The 21,632-nt window shown below is 47.6% G+C and overlaps 3 protein-coding genes across 6 annotated transcripts; 2 read left to right on the top strand and 1 right to left on the bottom strand.

The window, feature by feature from the left end:
* The first annotated feature begins 52 nt into the window (after positions 1–52).
* cog8 (component of oligomeric golgi complex 8) lies at positions 53–3,212 on the top strand. Its single transcript, XM_064312027.1, has 5 exons — positions 53–429; positions 642–849; positions 1,110–1,928; positions 2,064–2,232; positions 2,440–3,212. The coding sequence occupies exons 1-5, from the start codon at positions 101–103 to the stop codon at positions 2,805–2,807; spliced, it is 1,893 nt and encodes a 630-aa protein (XP_064168097.1). The 5' UTR covers positions 53–100; the 3' UTR covers positions 2,808–3,212.
* A 140-nt stretch (positions 3,213–3,352) lies between these two features.
* nob1 (NIN1 (RPN12) binding protein 1 homolog) lies at positions 3,353–7,596 on the bottom strand. Of its 2 annotated transcripts, XM_064312030.1 has the most exons (10): positions 7,554–7,596; positions 7,251–7,331; positions 6,677–6,809; positions 6,365–6,498; positions 6,201–6,272; positions 5,442–5,585; positions 5,030–5,308; positions 4,729–4,826; positions 4,297–4,441; positions 3,353–3,959 (listed from the first exon to the last, which is right to left on the bottom strand). In XM_064312030.1, exons 2-10 carry the CDS (start codon positions 7,317–7,319, stop codon positions 3,690–3,692), a joined length of 1,344 nt encoding a protein of 447 aa, XP_064168100.1. In that variant the 5' UTR covers positions 7,320–7,331; positions 7,554–7,596; the 3' UTR covers positions 3,353–3,689. The 2 variants fall into 2 exon arrangements, with proteins under 2 accessions (XP_064168100.1, XP_064168101.1); XM_064312031.1 differs by lacking the exon at positions 7,554–7,596 and having other exon boundaries at positions 5,442–5,573; positions 7,251–7,526.
* Positions 7,597–7,687: 91 nt separating this feature from the next.
* Positions 7,688–21,303, top strand: wdr59 (WD repeat domain 59). 3 transcript variants are annotated; one of them, XM_064312024.1, is made up of 27 exons: positions 7,688–7,894; positions 8,619–8,668; positions 9,009–9,144; positions 9,476–9,561; positions 9,707–9,787; positions 10,010–10,047; positions 10,237–10,325; positions 10,587–10,703; positions 10,840–10,917; positions 11,243–11,399; positions 11,558–11,637; positions 11,804–11,942; positions 12,560–12,684; positions 13,194–13,358; positions 13,574–13,669; positions 14,230–14,374; positions 14,828–14,897; positions 15,487–15,640; positions 16,354–16,410; positions 17,447–17,580; positions 17,759–17,840; positions 17,971–18,083; positions 18,181–18,331; positions 19,024–19,108; positions 19,604–19,724; positions 19,927–20,069; positions 20,583–21,303. In XM_064312024.1, exons 1-27 carry the CDS (start codon positions 7,841–7,843, stop codon positions 20,816–20,818), a joined length of 2,982 nt encoding a protein of 993 aa, XP_064168094.1. In that variant the 5' UTR covers positions 7,688–7,840; the 3' UTR covers positions 20,819–21,303. The 3 variants fall into 3 exon arrangements, with proteins under 3 accessions (XP_064168094.1, XP_064168095.1, XP_064168096.1); XM_064312026.1 differs by lacking the exon at positions 7,688–7,894 and adding an exon at positions 7,947–8,032; XM_064312025.1 differs by lacking the exon at positions 16,354–16,410.
* The last annotated feature ends 329 nt before the right edge of the window (positions 21,304–21,632 follow it).

Here is a 21,632-nt window from a genome sequence, read left to right as displayed (position 1 = left end):
GACTTGTGCATCGCATTAATTTCACTTACATCTTTGGTGACAGCCCTCTCAATCCACTTCCTATTTCCCGTGACGTCAGCGGGAGCATATTATCAGCAAGATGGCCGCTGTAGACGTGGAAGATGAGAGCATTCTTGCTTCTATATTCAAAGATAGCTTTCCAGACAACTGGAGAGACAATCCAGACTTTGCAGCATATTTGGCAGAACTTAGCTCCTTTGGGGTGGAGAAGCTGAATCGGGAGCCAGAGAAATTAGCGGAGGAGCGCGGACAGATTCAACAACAGACTCGGGAGTTGGCCTTCTCAAACTACAAAACCTTCATACGCACAGCTGACTGCACAAAGGAGATATATCGGGATTTCGGCCGTGTGGAGAGCAGTGTATCCAAACTGCTTGACAAGTTGCCTAGCTTCGGGGAAAAATGCAGGTTCGTCCAGTCATTTTAGACGAATTTAGTTGGAATCTTGGAACTCATCAGTTATGCATACAGCTAACTTGAGATGTACTGCAAGTCAATGAGCAGTTGGAAATGAACGAGACATTCATTTAAGACAGTCATGACCATAATTACATATGATACTTTGTCTTGTTCGTGCTGGTTGTATAGCGTTTATCAATTGTGCTGTTCGGCCCTTGCAGGGGTTTTGTGAAGGAGGCGGAGGACATTGGGGTTAGTCGGCGTATGAACAGCTTGACCCTGAATCGCCACACGGAGATTCTGGAGATCCTTGAAATACCACAACTCATGGACACCTGCGTCCGCAACGGCTACTACGAGGAGGCGCTGGAGTTGGCAGCTTACGTCAAGAGGCTGGAGAAGAAGCATTCCTCCATACCGGTCATTCAGGTACACTGTTGCCTCACGCAAGAGCAAGCTGAGAAATAATAATGAAACATGAAGTTTACTGTAGCTGGGTAGTTATTTAATGTTAAACATTTCTAACTTGGTCTGTATAAAGATGTTGGAAATGTATGCATTGGTGGTCTAATCTTCAATTGCTTGTTCTGCCATTTGCTTCAGTTATACGGGTAATCCAAAAATCTTTCTGAAGAGGAATGGAATGATACACAATTCTTTAAAGTAATCCCACTGTCTCGATCCCACAGGGCATCATACATGAAGTTCGTCAGTCTGCCCAGCTCATGCTGAACCAGCTGCTGCAGCAGCTGCGCAGCAACGCTCAGCTGCCGGTGTGCCTTCGCGTGATTGGCTACCTGCGGCGGATGGACGTGTTCACCGAGGCGGAGCTGCGGGTGAAGTTCCTGCAGGCGCGGGGCAGCTGGCTGCGCTCCATCCTGGCGGCCATCCCGGAGGACGACCCCTACCTGCACATCACCAAGACCATAGAGGCCTGCCGCGTCCACCTGTTCGACATCATCACCCAGTACCGGGCCATCTTCTCGGACGAGGACCCGCTGCTGCCCTCCGGGGCGCAGGCCGTGAACGAGAGCGCCATCTTCCACGGCTGGGTGGTGCAGAAGGTGGCCGAGTTCCTGGAGACCCTGGACAGGGACCTGCAGCGCGGGGTGGGCGGCCGCTTGGACTCCCTCCTCGGCCAGTGCATGTACTTCGGCCTGTCCTTCAGCCGGGTGGGCGCGGACTTCCGCGGGCAGCTGGCCCCCATGTTCCAGCGGGTTGCCATGGCTACGTTCCGCTCGGCCGTGCAGGAGGCCGTGGACAAGTTCCAGGAGGACATGAACATGTTCACGCTCATCTCCCTGCCCACCATGCTGGGCGGCGCCCTCCCCCCTGTGGCTCCCAGCACGCAGCCCGGCTCTCTGCAGCCCCCCATGTCTCTCCTGGACTTTCCGCCGCTAGCCTGTTTCCTCAACAACATTCTGACCGCCTTCAATGACCTGCGGCTCTGCTGCCCAATTGCCCTGGCCCAGGACGTGGCCAAGTGCCTGGAAGATGCCCTCATGAAGGTACCGGGGGTGGTCGCTCACACTGTTGTTAAGAGATTAAGAGTCTGAGTTTGAGACGTGGCCGTGCTGTAATGTTACGGGACCGTGTAGTGGCATGTGACGTTGGAGGTGACGCATTTCCTGTTGTGCCCGTAGGTGACTAAGCTGATCCTAGCGTTCCACAGAGCTGAAGAGACCGCCTTTAGCACCAGGGAGCAGGAGCTTTTCGTGCAGTTCAGCTGCGCCTTTGCAGAGGACATGGTGCCGTTCCTCAACCGCTGCCTGCAGGTCCTGTTTCCTCCTGCTCAGCTTGCGATCATACTGGGTGAGTGTCATTCTCGCAAAACGCTCTGCTTGCGTTCATTTTGGATACTGCAACTCTCCTGCTGTGGCTGTTAACCTGGCGTTTAGTATGCTTTGCCTGGTACAGTTTACAATGTTGAATTAAAAAAAAAAAAAAAGTTTTTACATCTTGCTAGGTCTTCAGCATATATGACGGCTCGATGATGAGTCGCTCTTCTTTGTTGTGCAGGTATTCCTCCGACACAGGTGCATAAGTATGGCAGCCTGGGCTGCATTGATGTGAACGCGGTGCTGGAGCCGCTGGACTTCGTTGTACCCAAGAGGGAGATGCCACCCTCCGAGGAAGAGCTCAGCGCCCAGCTCATCAGCATGATGGAGGACGACGACCACCTGGCTGGACCCGAGCCTGAGCCCGCACCCGAGCCTGAGCCCGCACCAAGAGAGGAGGCACCAGAGCCGCCCCCACCATCTGAACCCCAAACGGACACAGCGACAGAGGTAGAAACCGCACCCCCACCAGAGGACACGGGGGAGGATCTGGATCTGGATCTGGATCTGGATCTGGAGGAATCCCCACACACTGGGGATGGAAGTTAATGGTGTTTCTCAGTACTTAAAAGAAAAAAAACTATTTAATTCAAGCTTCACTGCTCTCCGTTTCCTGCCAAAAACGTTTTGGCCTTGAAGATTTTGTCTGGTAAACTTTTCATACTAGCCAAGTGCACTTAAGGAGAACCAGGTACTGTAGGAAAGAGTCCTCTGTACCTGTGAAACCTTTAGTACTTTAAATAATTTTGTGTTCAGGCTGATCATGTGTGTTTAATCAGTTTCCATTTCCAAGATGATATTCCCCATTCTCAAAATGATAATCTGTGCACATTCCCTGTCCCTTCTCACAGAAATGCTGGGCCATAGAAGTGTAGGGGTCATTGTATATGTAACTGTAAATATGGATGTGTCTGGGCTTATTTAACCAATAAAGGGTGTTCTCATCTTTCTGAAGTACGCCTTCTGCATGTTGACATTAATTATCGATTCAGCTTGCATCAATATGATTGAATTGTATGTCAGCATTACTTCCGTTTCACTGAACACAGATAAACAACCAGGTATCTAAAATGAATTACAGCTCCAACAAAAGATGTCAGTTAGAAATTTTAATGTGGGGTATCAAAAGTTAGCTTTTTTTCCCCAAAAGGGCAACAACAGCTTTACAGATTGTGCAATGGCATGTTGTAAGAGTTACACTTGCAATTTGAACATGGCATTTAATGACATTTTAAATATTGTTTACACCAGTATTATGCGTTCACTTAGACATGCCAAAAATATCTCATCGGTTTAGGCATACGTTGATTAGTCTTACTGGGGCTGGTTTCGTTTGCGTGAGAAAGTGTTTGCCTTGTGACCTCTGTATCTGTGTAGTGCGCACGCACGAGGCAGACGTGTTCAGTCTAAATGCAGCGGGACACACGCGGGTTACTTCTTCTTCACAAACTTCTTGCGGGCGGCGTTGGGGTTAGCGCGGCGTCTGCCCCCTCCGGCCTGGGCGTCGCGCAGCTGCAAGCCGGCCGCCCTGCTGTAGATGTCGTTCTCCGCGAAGGGCGACCCCCCGGCCACGTAGTCGGGGTTGAAGACGTCCGTCTTCTGCCGGGCCTTGCGCGACAGCCGCTGCTGGGGGAAGTGCTGGTCCTCCACCAGCTGGGGGTTGCTGGCATGCTTGCCCCCCTGCGGCATGGGCAAGGAGTGCTGCGGACGGAGGAACAGCAAAACGGGTGAAATATTCCACGTTTCACAACCGCTACTGCAACTACAGAATTTAACCAGCCAAATCCAAAAAGCCATTCTGTGAAGTACTTTAGTGATGTGGACAAAAACAGTTCTTGGCATTGAGTTGCAGGTTTTTAATCAAACTGTTCTTTTAACATAACAGGAGGACGAGAACAGGCCATTTAGCCCAACAGTGCTCACCATTTTCCTACTATACCTATTGAACCATTTTGAATTGTTCAAAAGGTATTCTCTTTTTAAAATACCTGCTGGTCAGTAACGGAGTTATTTTAAAAAGCCCGTGTTCCTCACGTACCCTCAGTCCTTTGGGATTCAGCACTTTGGGGTTCTTGGAGAAATGCATTTGCAGGCTACCATCCTCTTTTAACGTCACGGCGATCTTCTTCAGTGTCTTGTTCCCACAGTGAGGGCAAAACACTTTGTTCATGTTTGTTGTGGTCCTAAAATGAAGGGGTGGAAACTCAGCTCACGGCTTGATCGTGATGTAATGTACTGACTGCGATTCAATCAACATTTGCCCTCAGCCCTGATTAATATAGGCAAGAATTGCTGTTCTTCACAGTTCGGTAAGTCCAGCAATCATTAAAAAATCACTGACCAAACAGTTTGTGGAGAAAGTGTATCCAAATGTTGATTGAATACAGGCCATTCTTTATTATTTTATAATTCAAAGCAGTGTTTTGAGGAGTCTCCATGGTCTTCGCATTGTTACTCCAGGGATACTTACTTGAAACAGGCGTGGCAGCGCAGAATGTAGTTCCTGCTGTGCTTGATCAGCATTCCATTCACTGAGAGGACATGGAGGCCAATCTGAATGAGAACGTTCTGCCAAAAAAGAAGATTGTTCAAGGAAAATGTGAGATCTGAATTTGAGCCAATCGTTTAGGTAATCCGGTAGGTGAGTAATATAGTCCTCAGTGAATCGCTGAAGAATGACAGTTGAAGTAAACGGGATTAACAGAACCAATGTGTTACAGTGCAGGTTTACTCTGTATATGCCGTCGTCATTGCGCTGGATTCATTCTTACCTGCATAGCAAAATCTGTGGTCATGCAGCCCACTTTAACATCTGCAGGAGACTCCCAGTTTCCCACATCAAGCTGGACCTGTTTGATGTTACTGGGTGTAATCCAGCCTCCACCATCGTCACCCTCTTCCTCCTCGTCCTCCTCGTCTTCACTCTCTCCCTCCGAGCCACCGCCACCCTCAGAGGAGTCCCCGCCCTGCCCCCCAGGAGAGACGGCCGCTGCCTGTGGGTTCTCAGCCGCGGGGCCAGGGCTGTCTGCCGTTGAGACCGTCTCGGCGCCCTGTGGGTAAATAGAAACGCCGCCGTTTATTTCTCACCCAGGCCGCGGTGCTTTTAGGCCGTGGTGCTTCGCCTCGTTACAGAGCCGGAAGGAGCAAGGCTCCGCTCATCACCATCACCAGTGTTTGTCTCACCAGGAGTTCCAGCAGGTCGGCCTCAATGTTGGGCAGAGGGTTTCTCCAGAAGAGGAAGCCGTCGAACTCTGCGCCTTCTGAAGCTGAGGAGCTCTGGGAGGGAGCGGGGCTCTGGCACTCTGACCCTGGCTTCTCCAAAGGCTTCTGTATTTGGGATGGATAGTTCAAGAATGCTTTTGGTGAGATTATTTGCACGGTAAACGTTAGACACCGAGTATGAGATGGTGCTTTACCCTTCTAAGGAGCACAACTGACCGTCATTGTGACTTGAGAAAATATTTCCATAAAAGAATAGGCACGTGTATGACATCAAACAAATGCTTTAACACATTTCTCCCATTAATAAAAAGCCAAGGTTCCCATTCAAATCAATTTTCATTGTACGATTTGGAATGTTTTTCTACAGCAGTATTCAAATTCCAGCATGATTGGGCAACTTTGAGGATGAAACTAGGTCAGATTTTTGAGACATTACCTAAACAAATTTTGCAGACATAGTCTGGTGTACTTGACAGCAAATACCAGTCATTCGGTCATGAATTTAATTAATTTTAAACGACAAAGAACAAACATGTACCCTGAAAAGTATACAAAATAACATTAGGATAGTGTGTTGGCTGTATTTTCTTCCCCAATGGATATATTTGAGGGCTTTCCAGGATGAAAGCGTTCTCAAAAAAAATTCTCCAACCATTTAAGAAATATGATTTTTGGCAAATTTGAATAAAAGTGTACCGGTCTGTAAACAGTTAGTCTTACCTTTGAGGGCAGATGAAAGCCAGCAATGTCCACCGGGGCTTCAGGGTGGCGCAGTGTGCTACACACATTAACCTGGTGTCAAAAAAAAGCATGTTTAACAACTGTACACTTCATTTAACATGTAAGTATAATGCATTTACACAGTTAACTTGATGTGTCCTTACTTTAACCTCAGGCTCTTTCTTCAAGTGAGCATCCCCCACAGTTTCTGCTTCCAGTTGATATGTTAAAGCCAAGACCTTGATATCTGTAGCAGAGAGACTGGGGTAGTCTCCTGTCTTCTTGGAAAACTCGGTCACTGGAAAATAATTATAAAAATAAAGTAACAAAACATTAGACGCTTACCATAGTAGAATAGCTCCTTCAATCTAATTCATTTGTACTGCGAAACACAAAGGTTCCCGTGTGTTATTCTAACAAAACCGCATTTTATTAGATTTGAATAGTGAAAACATATTTTCCAGAAAATCACCCACCCAATCGTATATATTCTGGAAAGGGCTCCTTAAAATTAAGTTTATACGGAAGAAAGGCTAGGCTCCTCCTCGTCTGTTTGTCCCGGATTTCTTCGACAACCTCCTTTAGGGTGTAGATGTTCTTCCCAATATCCTAAAATAGAAAACGCAAAAATGTATATCAATTGCAACGTCATTTATACAGTAATAACTGCCAACATGAGGCGGGTGAACTGCTGACACCTAACGAGGTACCAGTGTCTGACATCCGACAGCCAATACGTCAATTCCCTACTCGGCTGACGTTACGAGTTAGCAGTTACCTGGCAACATACATTAAGTCAGTTAATAAGCTATATGAATTAAGACAAATGAAAAGGTCGAAAACCCGATTTATTTAATAATGTTACAGTGTGGTTAGCAGATGCACTATCATCCAGTAGCGGCATGGCACTTTGCTACGTAGCTAACAGTAAGCTACGCATTGACAAACAACATTGCGCAGTTGACACAGATAGCTATAACAAATATGTCTGGTGTGTCAGCAACTGTCTGTACCTGTTAATTCAATAGAATTTGTGCCACGGAATCTCACCTGCAATGGTGCTTTTTTCAAGAAAGCTCCAGCATCAGCAACAACATGTTCCACCATGGTAGCAGCCATCTTGAACAGAAGCTACCCAATCAGAGACACGTAAATCAGCCGGTCACTCTGCAGTCTGTCTTCGGAATGCATCAGCAACAACACTTTTGTTTTCCCTGGAAGCCTGTCGTCTTTATAATTTTACACATTCATATTTTTGGTTGCATATGCATTAAATAAAACTGAAATAGAATGCAACACAAGATAAGCAGTAATTTTTATAAAGCTAGCTAGGAAATAGCTCATATAACTTACGTGTAAAATTGGAAAGGGTCCCTCTGGTGGTGAAGTGTTGCACTAAATTGTGGATCTCTCATTGGCTACTTGTCGTATTCAGTTATTCAATCTATTCAAGTTAATAAAGCTCAGTATTTAAATCAGGTCCCAACGTCACACTATTGTTGTTGCTAGTTGGATGTATCAATTCGTTTAATATATTAATTGTGACATGATGACACTGCGGGCGATACGTTAGTTTATGTGTTTAAGGTTTGCGCTTCCGAGTGACGTCACAACATTGTTGTTGTTACAGTGGACGAAAGATGGCGGCCCGCTGGAGCAGTGAGAATGTTGTGGTGGAGTTCAGAGATTCTCAGGTACTGGTGGGTGAGTGGGGGAAACAGACTCAGAGTGTTTATGAAATTCTGACTATTTGGGTACATTGGTTCATGCACCGATGAGTTCTTTGCAAGAAATGTTATGACCTCGTGCTTTTACAGAACTTGGTTTACAAGGTTAGTTAGCTATAGCTGTCTAGCATTTGCTACGTTACAGTGTGGTTTTGTATTGAACTTTTAATTTATTGAACCGAAAAGCCAGATTTTTTTCATTCACTCCTACACCAGTACCCACAGTACTGTCATGGTTCACATGTGAAAAGTTGAATACTTAAAAGCGTTATTGAATTTTATTATGTAAACATTAAGAATTGCCTACTTCAACTATACCATATTTCAGTATATCTCTTTTTCCACACGTGAGTACCCTATTTTATTGAGCTAACAATTTCCAGACTTAAAAAAGACGGCTTGAGTTTACATGGGAAGTTTTCGTATTTCACGAGATGTGCTGCTGTAATTAAATAGTCACTGTTATTACTGAACATCGATGAAGTGGTGAGTTAATTTAATCACTTGTTTAAAAAAAAGATTATTTTGAGTTTATTTGTTTTAAAATATTGGGAGTTAAGAGCAGTCAGTGAAATGAACAGAGAATGCAATTAAGCACCTGGGTATAGACACTTTTTGGAAACTTTCTGCATTGAAATAGTTTACACTAATGTTGATTACATCTGCTGTTTTGCGCGAACTGTCATTGCAGGCCACCGCTATGTCAGTGGACTGCCTGGGCCGCCATGCTGTGCTATCTGGGTAAGCTCAGAAATTCAACACTAGCCTGTACAAATGCTGTCTGCATGCCACAGAAGCAGCGTGCCGTATTTAGCTTTAATATGACCATCTAAATTAATATGCTTTGAAGTTTTTGACTTTCGGTGATTGGACTTGAAGAAGCTCTTGGTATCGCATTAGCCGGTACTAAAGGCGATAAAGACATTTATTTTAGTGACCATAGGTCAGGTTTAAAAACAATTGTAATATATCTTAAGTCATTAAACTATATTTTCTTAAGATGTATTGTATTTAATAATGCGCTGGACCCACCCATTCGCTTAGAGTGTTAATGTGCGGAGGTCACTCGCATGTGTTCTAGGAGGCGCTTCCTGTACGTGGTCAATCTTGAAACCCCTTCGGAGGCCCCGCGGAAAATAAGTCGCCAGAGCAAGTGGGACGTGGGGACGGTGCAGTGGAACCCACACGAATCCGGGGCCTACCTCTTCGCTGCTTCTGTGAGTCTCTATGGAAACGGTCAATCAAAAATCAAGTGATAATCTGAGGCTGTAACAAAGGTGTTGGGGCAAGTGACAACAAGGAGATTCCAATTTAGCGCAGTACAGAAACGGGAAATGACAATCATGTGCAATCATTTTCTCTAAGTTCATTTTTGACCAAAAACGTTTGAATCCGTTAGATGCATGTTAATTAAAAATGTTGTTTGCAGATCTTTCCTGAATGTCATAGTTTCGAAAGCCACCCATGGAAGGCAACTGGCAGCATCTGTCATTTCTGATCCAATAATGTGTCTGGATGTAGTCTGAAACTGAGTTGTTGCTACTGTAGAGCAATCAGCGGGTGGACCTGTACAAGTGGTGTGATGGGGCTGGGGAGATCCACACATCCCTGCAAGGGCACACACGTGTCATCAGGTAACATACGTAATGACCTGGGTGGGTATGATCAGGCGTTGATTATTTAAGAGATAATCACCTGACTATTTATTCTTTTAAAACATGATTTCAGTGCAGCTGTCATCTTCCTTAAATGTTTTTCTTCTTCTTTTCTTTCAAACAGTGACCTGGACTGGTCTTGGTTTGAACCAGAATTTCTTGTCACCAGCTCTGTGGACACCTATATTTATATCTGGGACACCAGGTAAATGGGAGGCGTGTTTGACTCCAGAAAATCAATGGGAGCAGGATAACACAGAGGGGAGGAAAGCATTAGTATGCTTTATTTATACTTCATTAATATGATATTTAATTGATAATGAAATATACATATTTTAATAATGTCCAAATGATATATTTCACTTCTTTCTATAAGAACAGATAAGATTTAAGCCAGAAAGCCACTTTACTGAGTTTGTCTTTTCAGAGATACAAGGAAGCCCACTGTTGCTCTGTCTGCTGTAGGTGAGTGTCTGCATTTCTTTATTGGCGAATAAGGTTGTAGTGTGTTTTTCAGTGTGATTTCTCCAGGGCACACTGAAACTTTCTGTCGCACATTCCTTTTCCCGTCTGGGTTTCTTTGGTCTTGATCCCTCTCTCATTTCCCCCCGTCCCGTGTCCTGTTGTCCTGCTCCTCTGCGGTTCCGTGTGAAGCGGGGGCCTCTCAGGTGAAGTGGAACAAGCGGAACCAGTACTGCCTGGCCTCCAGCCACGACGGAGACGTGCGCATCTGGGACAAGCGGGTGAGGAGGAGGCCGGTGCTGGAACAGGCCCTGGTGAACTCTTACCACTCAGCCACAGAGCTGATGTGCCCTTACATTAGCCACGAGAGCAGTGTGCCTGTCTGCAGCCATTAGCCTGTCTCATCACGGCTGAATGTTTTTATTCAAACACAAAAGTAAAGACCTGGAGCTATATGTTAGGGTCGTGCTTGCGTTTGTCATTTCTCTTGTCTCCAGTGAATGCTGTGGGTTGACTGGTTGGTGTTTTCCCTCTGTGCTCAGAAACCCAACACAGCTGTGGAATATGTGGCTGCCCACCTGTCCAAAATACACGGCCTGGACTGGCATCCGGACAACGAATATATCCTAGCCACTTCCAGCCAGGACAACTCAGTGAGGGTAAGCATGTGGATATGAAGCAGATGTTATTTAAATGTGTGTGTGTGTGCATGTGTGTGTCTATATATGTGTTTTTCTGTATGATAAACTGTTAATGATTTTTTTCCTACTGTGCATTGCCTGTCCGTCTGTGCAGTTCTGGGACTACAGACAGCCACGGAAATACCTGAACATCCTGTCCTGCCAGGTGCCGGTGTGGAAGGCACGATACACAGTGAGTGGCCTCCAACCGTCCTGTGAGCATCAAACAAACACAGTCTTCATCAAGGGCGTCCCTGTAAACCAGCCTATGAGTGCATACAACCCACAGGCCTGATGCTACATACAGGGCTGATATGAGTACGCAAGTCACATGCTCCTCTGACCCCTACCCCCCCGCAGCCCTTCTCCAGTCGTCCTGTGAGCGTCAAACACAGTCTTCATCAAGGGCGTCCTTGTAAACCAGGCCACGAGTGCATACAGCCCACAGGCCTGCTACATTCAGGGCTGATATGAGTACACAAGTCAAGTGCTCCTCTGGTCTCCCCCCCCCCCCCCAGCCCTTCTCCAACGGCCTGGTGACGGTGATGGTGCCGCAGCTCCGGCGGGAGAACAGCCTGCTCCTGTGGAGCGCCCTGGACCTCAACAACCCGGTGCACGCCTTCGTGGGCCACGACGACGTGGTGCTGGAGTTCCAGTGGCGCCGGCAGAAGGAGGGTGAGTCCGTTCCCCCCGGGGCACTGACAGCCCGCTCAGGCCGTTCTGTGGGCCCTCAGAGGGGTCCTCGGTGGTCCAGGGTGTCCGCAAGCCATGTGCTGGTGTCTTTAGCTATGTTGCTCTTTATTGCTCTTTATCCTGTTATCCTGTCCCAAAAGGCTCCAAGGACTACCAGCTGGTCACTTGGTCCAGGGACCAGACGCTCAGAATATGGCGTGTGGACCCACAGCTCCAGAAGGCAAGTTCCGTGGTGTCCAATAGAGCCGCATCTTGAGCTGACTGTTTTTATTCGTGAACTGCAGATACGTACAATACGTCTGGAGGAAGAGCGTTGTCGTGTGACACAGGTTTAGTGTCCGCTGTGCTCTTGCTCTGTGGTAATCGTTCGGTTGATGTGTCTGAAGCTTTGTGCCAATGACATCATGGAGGGTGTGGAGGAGCTGATCGAGGGGATGACGCTGACTCCAGATTCGGAGAAGACGCTGCAGTCCCAGGACCCTGAACCCCCACTGGCCCCCAGCCTCTCTACAGAGGACCCAGAAGGTGAGGAGCAGGAGGTCATGAGCTGACTGTAGTGGTGCAGTATAGGTGAAAGGGTGTTTACTGATACACGGAGAGTACATAACCAACATGATATACTTTATTCGTTCGCAAACACTAGGAGGTAATAATTAGGTTTTTTATTTACTAGACCTGGAATGCTGTACTCTCCTACCTGTAGGGACTGTAATTTCCAAAGTATAGAAACAACCTGCTGTCCATATTAACCTTGTGGTTTTGAAAAATGATTATTATCATTATTATTATCCTGGAAATCTTGGAATTTTTCACGGCATAGAAAATTCCTGGACAATGAGAAAATTGGCAAAATATCCTGAAAAACAATTTTTTGTGTTGAAAAATGTTTTTGTCCAACATTAAAAGTTAAAGTCTGCAACCACAGCCCCCCCACGGTTGTCACAATCTATATTAAAGGTATTAGTCACATAAAATGTCCTGGTAAATAATGTCTTGAAAAGAGTGGGGACCCGGAGAAGTCACTGAGAAGAGAAAAAATGCTAAACCAAATATGTGTCCAATCCTAGTGAAGTACCCTGCGCACAGACATGCAGCGAGCTCCACTGTACTGAGTTGACCTGTGTGACGTGTGTCATTCCCAGATCAGCAGGATGATGCCCAGTCTGGCCTGCTCCCCAACAGCAAACAGGAGCCTCCTGGCCTCCCCCAGACCCTGCAGCAGGAGTTCTCATTGGTCAACCTGCAGATCCGCAACGTTAACGTGGAGGTGAACTATGACCCCTGAAACTCCACATGCTCTCTGCGCTGGGTTCTAATTCACTGTGTATGCTGGTTGAGGTAATGTTAGCGCTGGGTGCTAATTCAGTGTGTGGGCTGGTTGTGGTAATGTTAGCGCTGGGTGCTAATTCAGTGTGCGGGCCGGTTGTGGTGATGCTAGCACTGGGTGCTAATTCAGTGTGTGGGCCAGTTGTGGTAATGTTAGCACTGGGTGCTAATTCAGTGTGTGGGCCGGTTGTGGTAATGTTAGCGCCGGTTGTGGTGATGTTAGCGCTGGGTGCTAATTCAGTGTGTGGGCCAGTTGTGGTAATGTTAGCGCAGGGTGCTAATTCAGTGTGCGTGCAGGTTGTGGTAATGTTAGTGCCGGTTGTGGTAATGTTAGCGCTGGGTGCTAATTCAGTGTGTGGGCCGGTTGTGGTAATGTTAGCGCCGGTTGTGGTAATGTTAGCGCTGGGTGCTAATTCAGTATGTGGGCCGGTTGTGGTAATCTCTGTGCAGATGGACGCTGTAAACCGGAGCTGCTTTGTGTCGGCACACTGTGGCACCAATCGGGTCCGCCTGGTGGTGAAGTTCCCAGCGCAGTACCCCAACAACGCTGCTCCCTCCTTTCAGTTTGTGAGCCCCACGACCATTCAGTCATCCATGAAGACCAAGATCCAGAAGGTAAAGGCTCTCCTTCATCACGGTATGATCAAAAAATACAATCCACTTAAGATGCTTTGTCATACACACTCAAATGAATTTTACCTTTCTATGCTCTGACTGTTGCACCTGTCTGGCAACAATTTATTATTGATTACTTGCTTCTTTGAAAATCTACCAACTAAGTAGACAATTGACAAAGTGTAAAAAAAAAAACGCCTGCTTCTGTGTTTCAGATCCTGACGGACACGTCTCTGCAGAAAGTGAAGCGGAATCAGAACTGTCTGGAGCCGTGCGTGAGGCAGCTGGTGTCCTGTCTGGAGTCCTGCATGGTGAGCGTGTCCTCACGCTGTACACACACGTCCTGTGCACACACATGTCCTGCACAACACACACGTCCTGTGCACACACATGTCCTTCACACACACGTCCTGTGCACACACATGTCCTGCACAACACACACGTCCTGTGCACACACACATCTTTCACACACATTTCCTGTACACACATGTCCTGTACACGCACGTCCTGCACACACACAAGTTCCATACACACACGTCCTGCACATGCACTGCCTGTACATACACGTCCTGCACACACAATTCCTGTCACAGACGATGGCTACACACGTTTGCTGTACTTGGCTCATATTGCTGATGAATGAACCCTCACTAACTCCTAGTTTATATACACGTCCTGTTCGCACTTACCTGCGGTACACTTACCGTAATCATATACTGTTTCCCACGAGCGCACCTGTGCAAATGCGCTTCCTGTGACCCGTGCATACGCTTGCCTCCTTTACCAGTCGCATTCACAGAGAGACAGTTTGATTGGCCAGCCCCTGCTCTCACCTAGCCCTGTCCCCACCCCCTCTGTGCGTGTTCCACAGACTCAGGACGACAGTGCTGCCGCCAACCCGTACGTGGTGACCCCGCCCCTGCAGCCCTTCCCGCGTGTCACCAACACCTACGGCTCCTACCAGGACGCCAACATCCCCTTCCCACGCACCTCTGGGGCGCGCTTCTGTGGGACCGGTCAGTTCATATCGATGCCATTCAGTCCTGGGGCCTGGTTTCCCAAAGCATTTAAAAAATAAATAAATAAATCAGTGAAAACAGGAATTAATTTGCACAGGACATCTTTGTTTATGCAGTGAATCTCACAACCGCTTCCCTGGCTCTGTGTTCGGTGAAACGCTCTGGATACCTCCCTGCTTAATGTAGCGCTCAGACCCACAAAAATGCCCCCAGCCGTTTTTGTATTTAACACTGTATTTCATTGCGGACAGTTTGGCATTTTAATTATCGCCAAACTGCATTTGTGAGAGGAACACTTGTATTCAATTATTTTGTCACAGTTAAGGATGAATTTGGCTTGAATCTACCTCAAAAACTTCTAACGCATGCAAGTTAAAAGCAATAAAACCATTATGACTGACACAAAGAGGGGGGTCATAATTTCTGATGAACGACTGTTTTGGTCCGCAGGTTGCCTGGTGTACTTCACCAGGCCCATCACCATGCACCGCTCCGTGTCCCCCACCGAGCCCACTCCCAGGTACGTCCCATCTGTCACATGACACAGGGGTCATGTGGGGCGGCAGTGTAGTGTAATGGGTAAGGAACTGGCCTTGCGTGTAACCTAAAGGTCCAAGGTTCGATTCCCGGGTAGGACACTGCCATTGTACGCTTGAGCACGGTACTTAACCTGCATTGCTTCAGTATATATCCAGCTGTATAAATGGATTCAATGTAAATGCTATGCAAAAAGTTGTATAAGTCGCTCTGGATAAGAGCGCCTGCTAAATGCCTGTAATGCAGTGTTTCCCAACCCTGGTCCTGGGGACCCACTGCCCTGCATGTTTTAGGTGTTTCCCTGCTCCAACACACCTGATTCAAATGAATGGGTCTTCATCAAGCACCTGATAACGACCCTGTCGTTTGAATCAGGTGTGTTGGAGCAGGGGGACATCTAAAACATGCGGGGCAGTGGGTCCCCAGGACCAGGGTTGGGAAACACTGCTGTAATGTAATGTAATGTTTCCCGCCATGTGAACTGCACACACGCTTGTGTGGCTGCTGCGCGTGCTGCTGCTGCTGCTGGTGATGACGGGCCCTCACATGTGGCCCCTGCTGCGTCCCCTCAGGTCCCTGTCGGCCCTGTCCGCCTACCACAGCGGGGTCATGACCCCCATGAAGATGCGCAGCGAGTCGCAGAGCACTCTCCGGCTGTACAGCGGCAGCCCCACCCGCACCGACAAGGAGCAAGTCTCCATCTCCTCCTTCTACTACAAGGAGCGGGTAGGGAGGCGGCGAGGGAGGGGGAATCGCTGCGTTTCCCCTCCTCCATTCCTCTGTAGATCCCTTGTTCCTGAGATGCAGTTAGAGCAGGGGTGCACAGCAAGGGCCAATCCATTTCAGGATGTTGTGTGTGAACATTTGCCAGCATTTATTTAATCAGCCCAACCATATCTTGATCTGACATGTGTATGAGCACCAGCTACAGCCGCAGACTGCAAGTGTACCCTAGAGATTTTACTGAGCTCAAGTGCAGGAGTGAAGCAGCATAGTTTATAGAGCTGTCGGAAAACTATATCTATGGTAATTGGTTGGAACAAAAACCAGCACGCAGATCGGCCCTCCAGGACTGGAGTTGTGCACCCCTGAGTATTCTTACTTTGTGAGGTGTTCATAGTTTGAGTCTTAGAGTTGTGGCGGCATCTCATCGTTCATTTTGAAACTGTTGTGTCGTAGCTTCATTTAAAATGCTTAACTGTCTGAGTTACTCCCTTGGTGTTTTAAATTCTGTTGCTTTTTCCCTTTTGTGCGTGTTTTTTTTTTTCTCCATGTGCCGTCCCTGTGCATCTCTTTGTGGCTTGATTTCTTTTTTTTTTTTTTTTTTCTTTTACCGGCTCTCTCCTTGTGTTTGGGGTGTGGGCCTCCTCCTCCCCTCCTCCCCCCCCAAACCCACCCACCCACCCACCCCCTGCTGCGGGCTGTTCTGTCCCAATCAGAAGCATCCACTGTCTGGCCCCCGCCGCTGGTCCGTTCAGACCATTCAGGACTGCCCGGTACCCAGTCGCCTCTGTCCGCCTGTACCTGACCCCCCCACCCCCCCGCGCACCACTGGACCGGGCTGCCTGTCCGCAGGGCAGTGCAAGGCTATGGGCTTACCCTGCTCTCCATCTCACCTGCGCCTCCAGCTCCTCGCTGCCCTTTCTGCTTTTCACTAAAGGGGGATGCACACGTTGCTCAAAGCTTTCTTTCCCTCTTTCCTTTTCTTTTGCTTTCTTTGCCATTGCACAAGTAAATGGGACAGACTGAAAATGCCTTGAAATAAAATACATTATCAAGATATGTCAACACTTCACAATATATGGGCAAATAAACAATTTTCCGCTCTCGATTATTGCAATAACTTTGCAATAAAAAAACTGCTGTGAAATATTCACCATGTTTTCACAAAATTTCTCATAGTTACAATGTCCTGCAGTGTGCTCTATTTCCATAAGAGCCCATATTTATTGCAGAAACACACAAACCGCATAATATGTTGCCATTGTTGCAAGCCGTCCACCAGTCTCAGCAGATTGGCCTCACAGACGTGCCTGTTCTGGGCAGCCTTTCACTGAGTGAGGACGAGCTGCATGATGGCTTTCATACAGACCGCTCGCACGGTGTGATCAGGCTGCCGCTCTCTCCGCCGCCTGTCCTCTGATCGTCCCCGTTAAACGGGTCGCTGGCACGGGGGAGGTGCTTGTCTCCCGGTAACGGGTAACCGTCTGTTCACACCTCTCCCGTCCCTCCGGCGACCGGCTTAATCCCCTTCCACTCACATTAATGTCTGCTGCGCTGCCTTTCCCTGACTGATCAAAATGCCTTTTTCCTGGGTTTCATTGAGATGAGGCTAAGACAATACGGGCGTTTAGCCAGTGCCTTAGATGTGCTCTTCTGACAGACAAGAAAATATGTATGGAAATGACTTTTTTCTTTCTCCAGCTGTCAGTTTTATCAGTGAAATCAGAGTTGCGAATCTCATCTGCGTTAGAGGAAATGAAGTCTGACGCGTCTGTTGTCACTCTTTATTTCCCTCTCCGCGCTCGTCAGAAATCGCGCCGGTGGAAGAGCAAGCGGGAAGGGGCCGACTCCGCTAACCGACCCATCAAGCTGGCGGGAAAAGTCATCATCCAGGAGATCTCCTGCCTGCTGCCTCTCCACAAAATCCTGGGGGAGACGTACATGTGTGTGCTTCGCAGTTCATCTGCAGCTTTCCTGTTTTCACACAGTGTTTCACACAACATTGAGCAGGAAGCCACTTTAATCACACAAGCTGTGATTTAAAAATGAGCGTTGCTGTGAAGTGTGTATGGCGTGCGAAGGCCGTTTCTGACGCGTGTGCTTTTGTTTTGCTGTTTTCAGTCTGAATGTGAACGACATCCAGGACACGTGTCAGAGAAACGCAAGCGCAGCTCTCACTGTGGGCCGCAGGGACCTGGCCAAGGTACTGACTGCGACTGCGACTGCCTGACATCGCGTGCTGTCTGTGACTATGACCACCTGACATCACATGCTGTCTGTGACTGCAACACAATGTGGCTCTACCTCATGTGCTGGAACGTTCTTCTCCGTAGGTCTGGGCGCTGGCCTCAGCCGCCACCGACTGTGACCTGAGCCCAAACTCGGACCCGGATGCCGGCACCCCCTGGGCCAGGCACCCCTTTGGGCGCCACCTGCTGGAGACACTGTGAGTGCGCAGCGCTTGCTCCCTCTGGCCGCACAGGAGCGCGTTTGTTTTGTACATTGATCACACGTCAGCGTCCTGAACCCTGCTTCTTCCCTAGATTGGACCACTACAGCAAGATGAGTGACATCCAGACCATGGCCATGCTGTGCAGTGTTTTTGAGGCCCAGGGCTGCCCCCAGGACTACTACTCTCTGTTTGGACACCACCCGCCCCGAACCGCCGGCGTCCCCCCGCACCACACCCGCTTTGTAAGCTCTCCTGGCTCGCGGTCCGGTCTTCCCTCGGGGTCCTCAGCCGTGTGAAATTTCAAACCAAACAGCCATATTGTAATGTGGGTTTTCACCGTCTTGTCAGTCCTGTAAGCATGGCTTTGCCAGTAGAAACCCAAGGAAGCCAGGAATGGCTGCCCTTCTACTTGGGCTCTCTGTAAGTAGATAAACAACATCAAGTAAAGAAGATCTCAGAGGACTTTGGCCTTTATTCAGTAAACATCTATCCTGAACTTTGACTCACGGTTACTTAATGTGTTTGCATTTATCATTGCCATAAGTTTGGCAAGTTCTGCAGATGTACTCGAACAAAGTAGTCCTGGTATTTAAGTCAAAGTTAAGAGCTAATGTTTATGAAATCCTGGCCACTATTTGTATAGTGGATACTTTTCTATGCTTAATAGAAAAGCATTCACTTCGTTGTCAAATTACATAAAATCTACGTACTTTATACATCTTGTGAACAATATATCTGGTGTGTCCATGAACAAGAAAAAAATGACAGTCTGTTTTTTTTTTGTCGTTAGTGTTTTAATTTCACGTAGCTGTCTTGCACTGTCTATTGATATCAGTTTAAAAAAGCATGAGTGTGTTGCCCGGAGGGAGTTATCCTTCGATTTCCCCTCTGCCTGATTTTGACCTTACTCCCGCCCTGTCACCCCTCCTCTCAGCCCAGCTACACCTCTGGATCCGTCACATCTGGCTCCTGCTCCAGCACCTCAGACTCCGGGCCCAACACAGCCGCCTGGAACATTGGTCAGCACAGGGCTCTCTGTCTAAATATTTGCAGTAATGTTCACGTGTGAATTGCTGATAAAAGGAAGAATCTGTTTTGAAGTGCTTTTCTTTGTCATTGGTGTAATACTGAACTAAAGGAGAAAATATTTCAACCTGCCACAGTATTTTAAATGTGTTAATGAGGTAATAGGTGACATATTTTGTTATAGAAATAAAAATTGTTGCAGTTAACTGTCTGTGCTCATGTAATTCTACTTCTTCCATGAATGTGGAGAAAGTAGAATTTGGTTGCAGTTCACGTTTTTGCCATAACGTAAGACAGGGAAGTATTAGAATCAGCATTGGCTAGTATGGCCTGTGAATTGGTTGTTACTATTTCCCCAATGAGTTTGCATTTTGTGTATCCCAGACATTGAACCCACGCGGAGCACGGGTTCAATGTTAGGGATACGCAAAATGGAAACGTCTTGTGTAGACTTGGCTGCTGTAAAGAGTCTTCTCTCGTTGTTTCAGTTGGCCGAGACCCTGAACTCACTACCTGGACTGAGTCCTCTCCAGATGATTATCGCTATGGAAATCAAGCGTACACAGATCCACGAGAGCGGGAAAAAGACCAGCATGACATGAATAAAAGGTAAAAGGCCATGTTTGCTTTTCAAAACTTTGGATGTCATTAAATGGAAATACATTTTGTACAGTTTCTGAAAGTGAGTAGTCTTTAATAATGTTTTACGATGATCAAAACAGGCAACGTTGTACTGTTTCTGACAAGATTGCACGGCGTCATCGACAGCCCATCCTCGACTCACTGGTGTTTCTCATCGTGTTCCTTCCAGGCTCCTCGACCCAGCGAACGTCTTGCAGTTTGATGACTTCAAGAAGTGCTACGGCGAGATCCTCCATCGCTGGGGCCTGCGGGAGAAGAGGGCCGAGGTGCTCAAGTTCGCCTCCTGTCCTCCAGAGCCACACAAGGGCATCGGTGAGACACGTCGCTTGCTGTGTCATTAGTGAACGAGGGGGGACGTGTTGGAAACACTGCGGATTTTAGCATTTCTTGGCATTCTGTGTCATCTTTCTTGAAAGGAGTTTTTTCTGTTGTTGTTGTATTTTATACCCCCCAGTCAGAGGTGGGAAACCCGGCTTCAAAGAGTAAAAAGACTGACCATGTATTTGCTCCACCAACATGCACTAAACCAGCCGATTACAATAATTAGGTCTCCTATCATGCTGAAGAGTTATGCTAATTAGAGTCAGCTGGTTTAGTGCATGGTGGTGGAGCAAATACATGGTCAGTCTTTTTACTCTTTGAAGCCGGGTTACCCACCTCTGCCCCCAGTGAGTTGAAAGTTCAGGAAGGAGGCCTGTAAGAGCAGTACAGTAACGCCTCTGGTCTCGGTGAACGCCTGTCCCTGGGCTCTCGTGGCGACTTCCTGTTTTAGCGGCCGGGTTGCCTGACTCGTCCTGTGCGCGGTTTTCTCCCCCCTGTGCGCAGAGTTCGGGGTGTACTGCTGCCACTGCCGCAGCGAGGTGCGGGGGACCCAGTGCGCCGTCTGCAAGCGGCTGACCTTCCAGTGCGCCATCTGCCACGTGGCCGTGCGCGGCTCCTCCAACTTCTGCCTCAGCTGCGGCCACGGCGGCCACACCAGCCACATGATGGAGTGGTTCCGCTCCCAGGAGGTGTGCCCCACGGGCTGCGGCTGCCACTGCCTCCTGCAGAGCACCTTCTGACCCCTCCCGCGCTGCATTATGGGATTGATAGAGCCCATACCTTAAACAAATGCACCCGGGCATGCTGACTGGCGCCTGTGAGGGAGCTCTCTCCCCTCCGAAGCCACCTCACTGCGTTGACTCTGCTGAACCTCACGTACCGCACACACAAGCAGATCTTATACGGACTCGTTCGTTTTATTTATTTTTTGGACCATCTTCTCCTTTTTTTTTTTGTTTCTCATTTAATACAGTTTTGTCCATGTCACAGAGTCTCCTTGAAGACATACACATTAAATTCACGCCCTTGTGCCAGACAGTTATGATGGAGTATTACTGTCCTGCTTAAGCCAGTGGTATTTATTAATGAAGAGAACCTTTAAGGTTTAGTGTTCTATTTTGCACCTGTGCTGTTTCTGAAAACTGCATTCTGTGTGAAGTAGCATGTACAGACAACGCTGTATACATATTGTGCCATATGTAAAGAAATAAATATGTTTGATTTATATCTTTTTATAGCCCTGACTTTTAATTCAGTGAACTGGAGTAGTATATATTGTAAATGAGAAAAGGAAAAGTTAAACCAGGACTTTGTAAAACATATTTTCTTCTATCCAATTAATATTGTTCATTTGTTATTTCTGGATGGCAGGTTTTTTTATTTTCCTAATGGACAACCTTATCCGGAGTGATACGTAATATTAAGTGTTTTTCTTTTTCAATAAAGTAATGCCCGTTTACGCAGCTGACGTCTAGATAGTTGCTGGGTAAGACAGCCCTCTCCAACCAGTTGTGCAAGCACACAAGCGTGTAGATAAGCAACACAATAGTAATT

The sequence above is a fragment of the Anguilla rostrata genome, chromosome 16 (genome assembly GCF_018555375.3).
Source record: "Anguilla rostrata isolate EN2019 chromosome 16, ASM1855537v3, whole genome shotgun sequence".
NCBI lineage: Eukaryota > Metazoa > Chordata > Actinopteri > Anguilliformes > Anguillidae > Anguilla > Anguilla rostrata.
The sequence above is the reverse complement of the archived record's forward strand: the minus strand, read 5'-3'. Positions and strand labels throughout refer to the sequence as shown.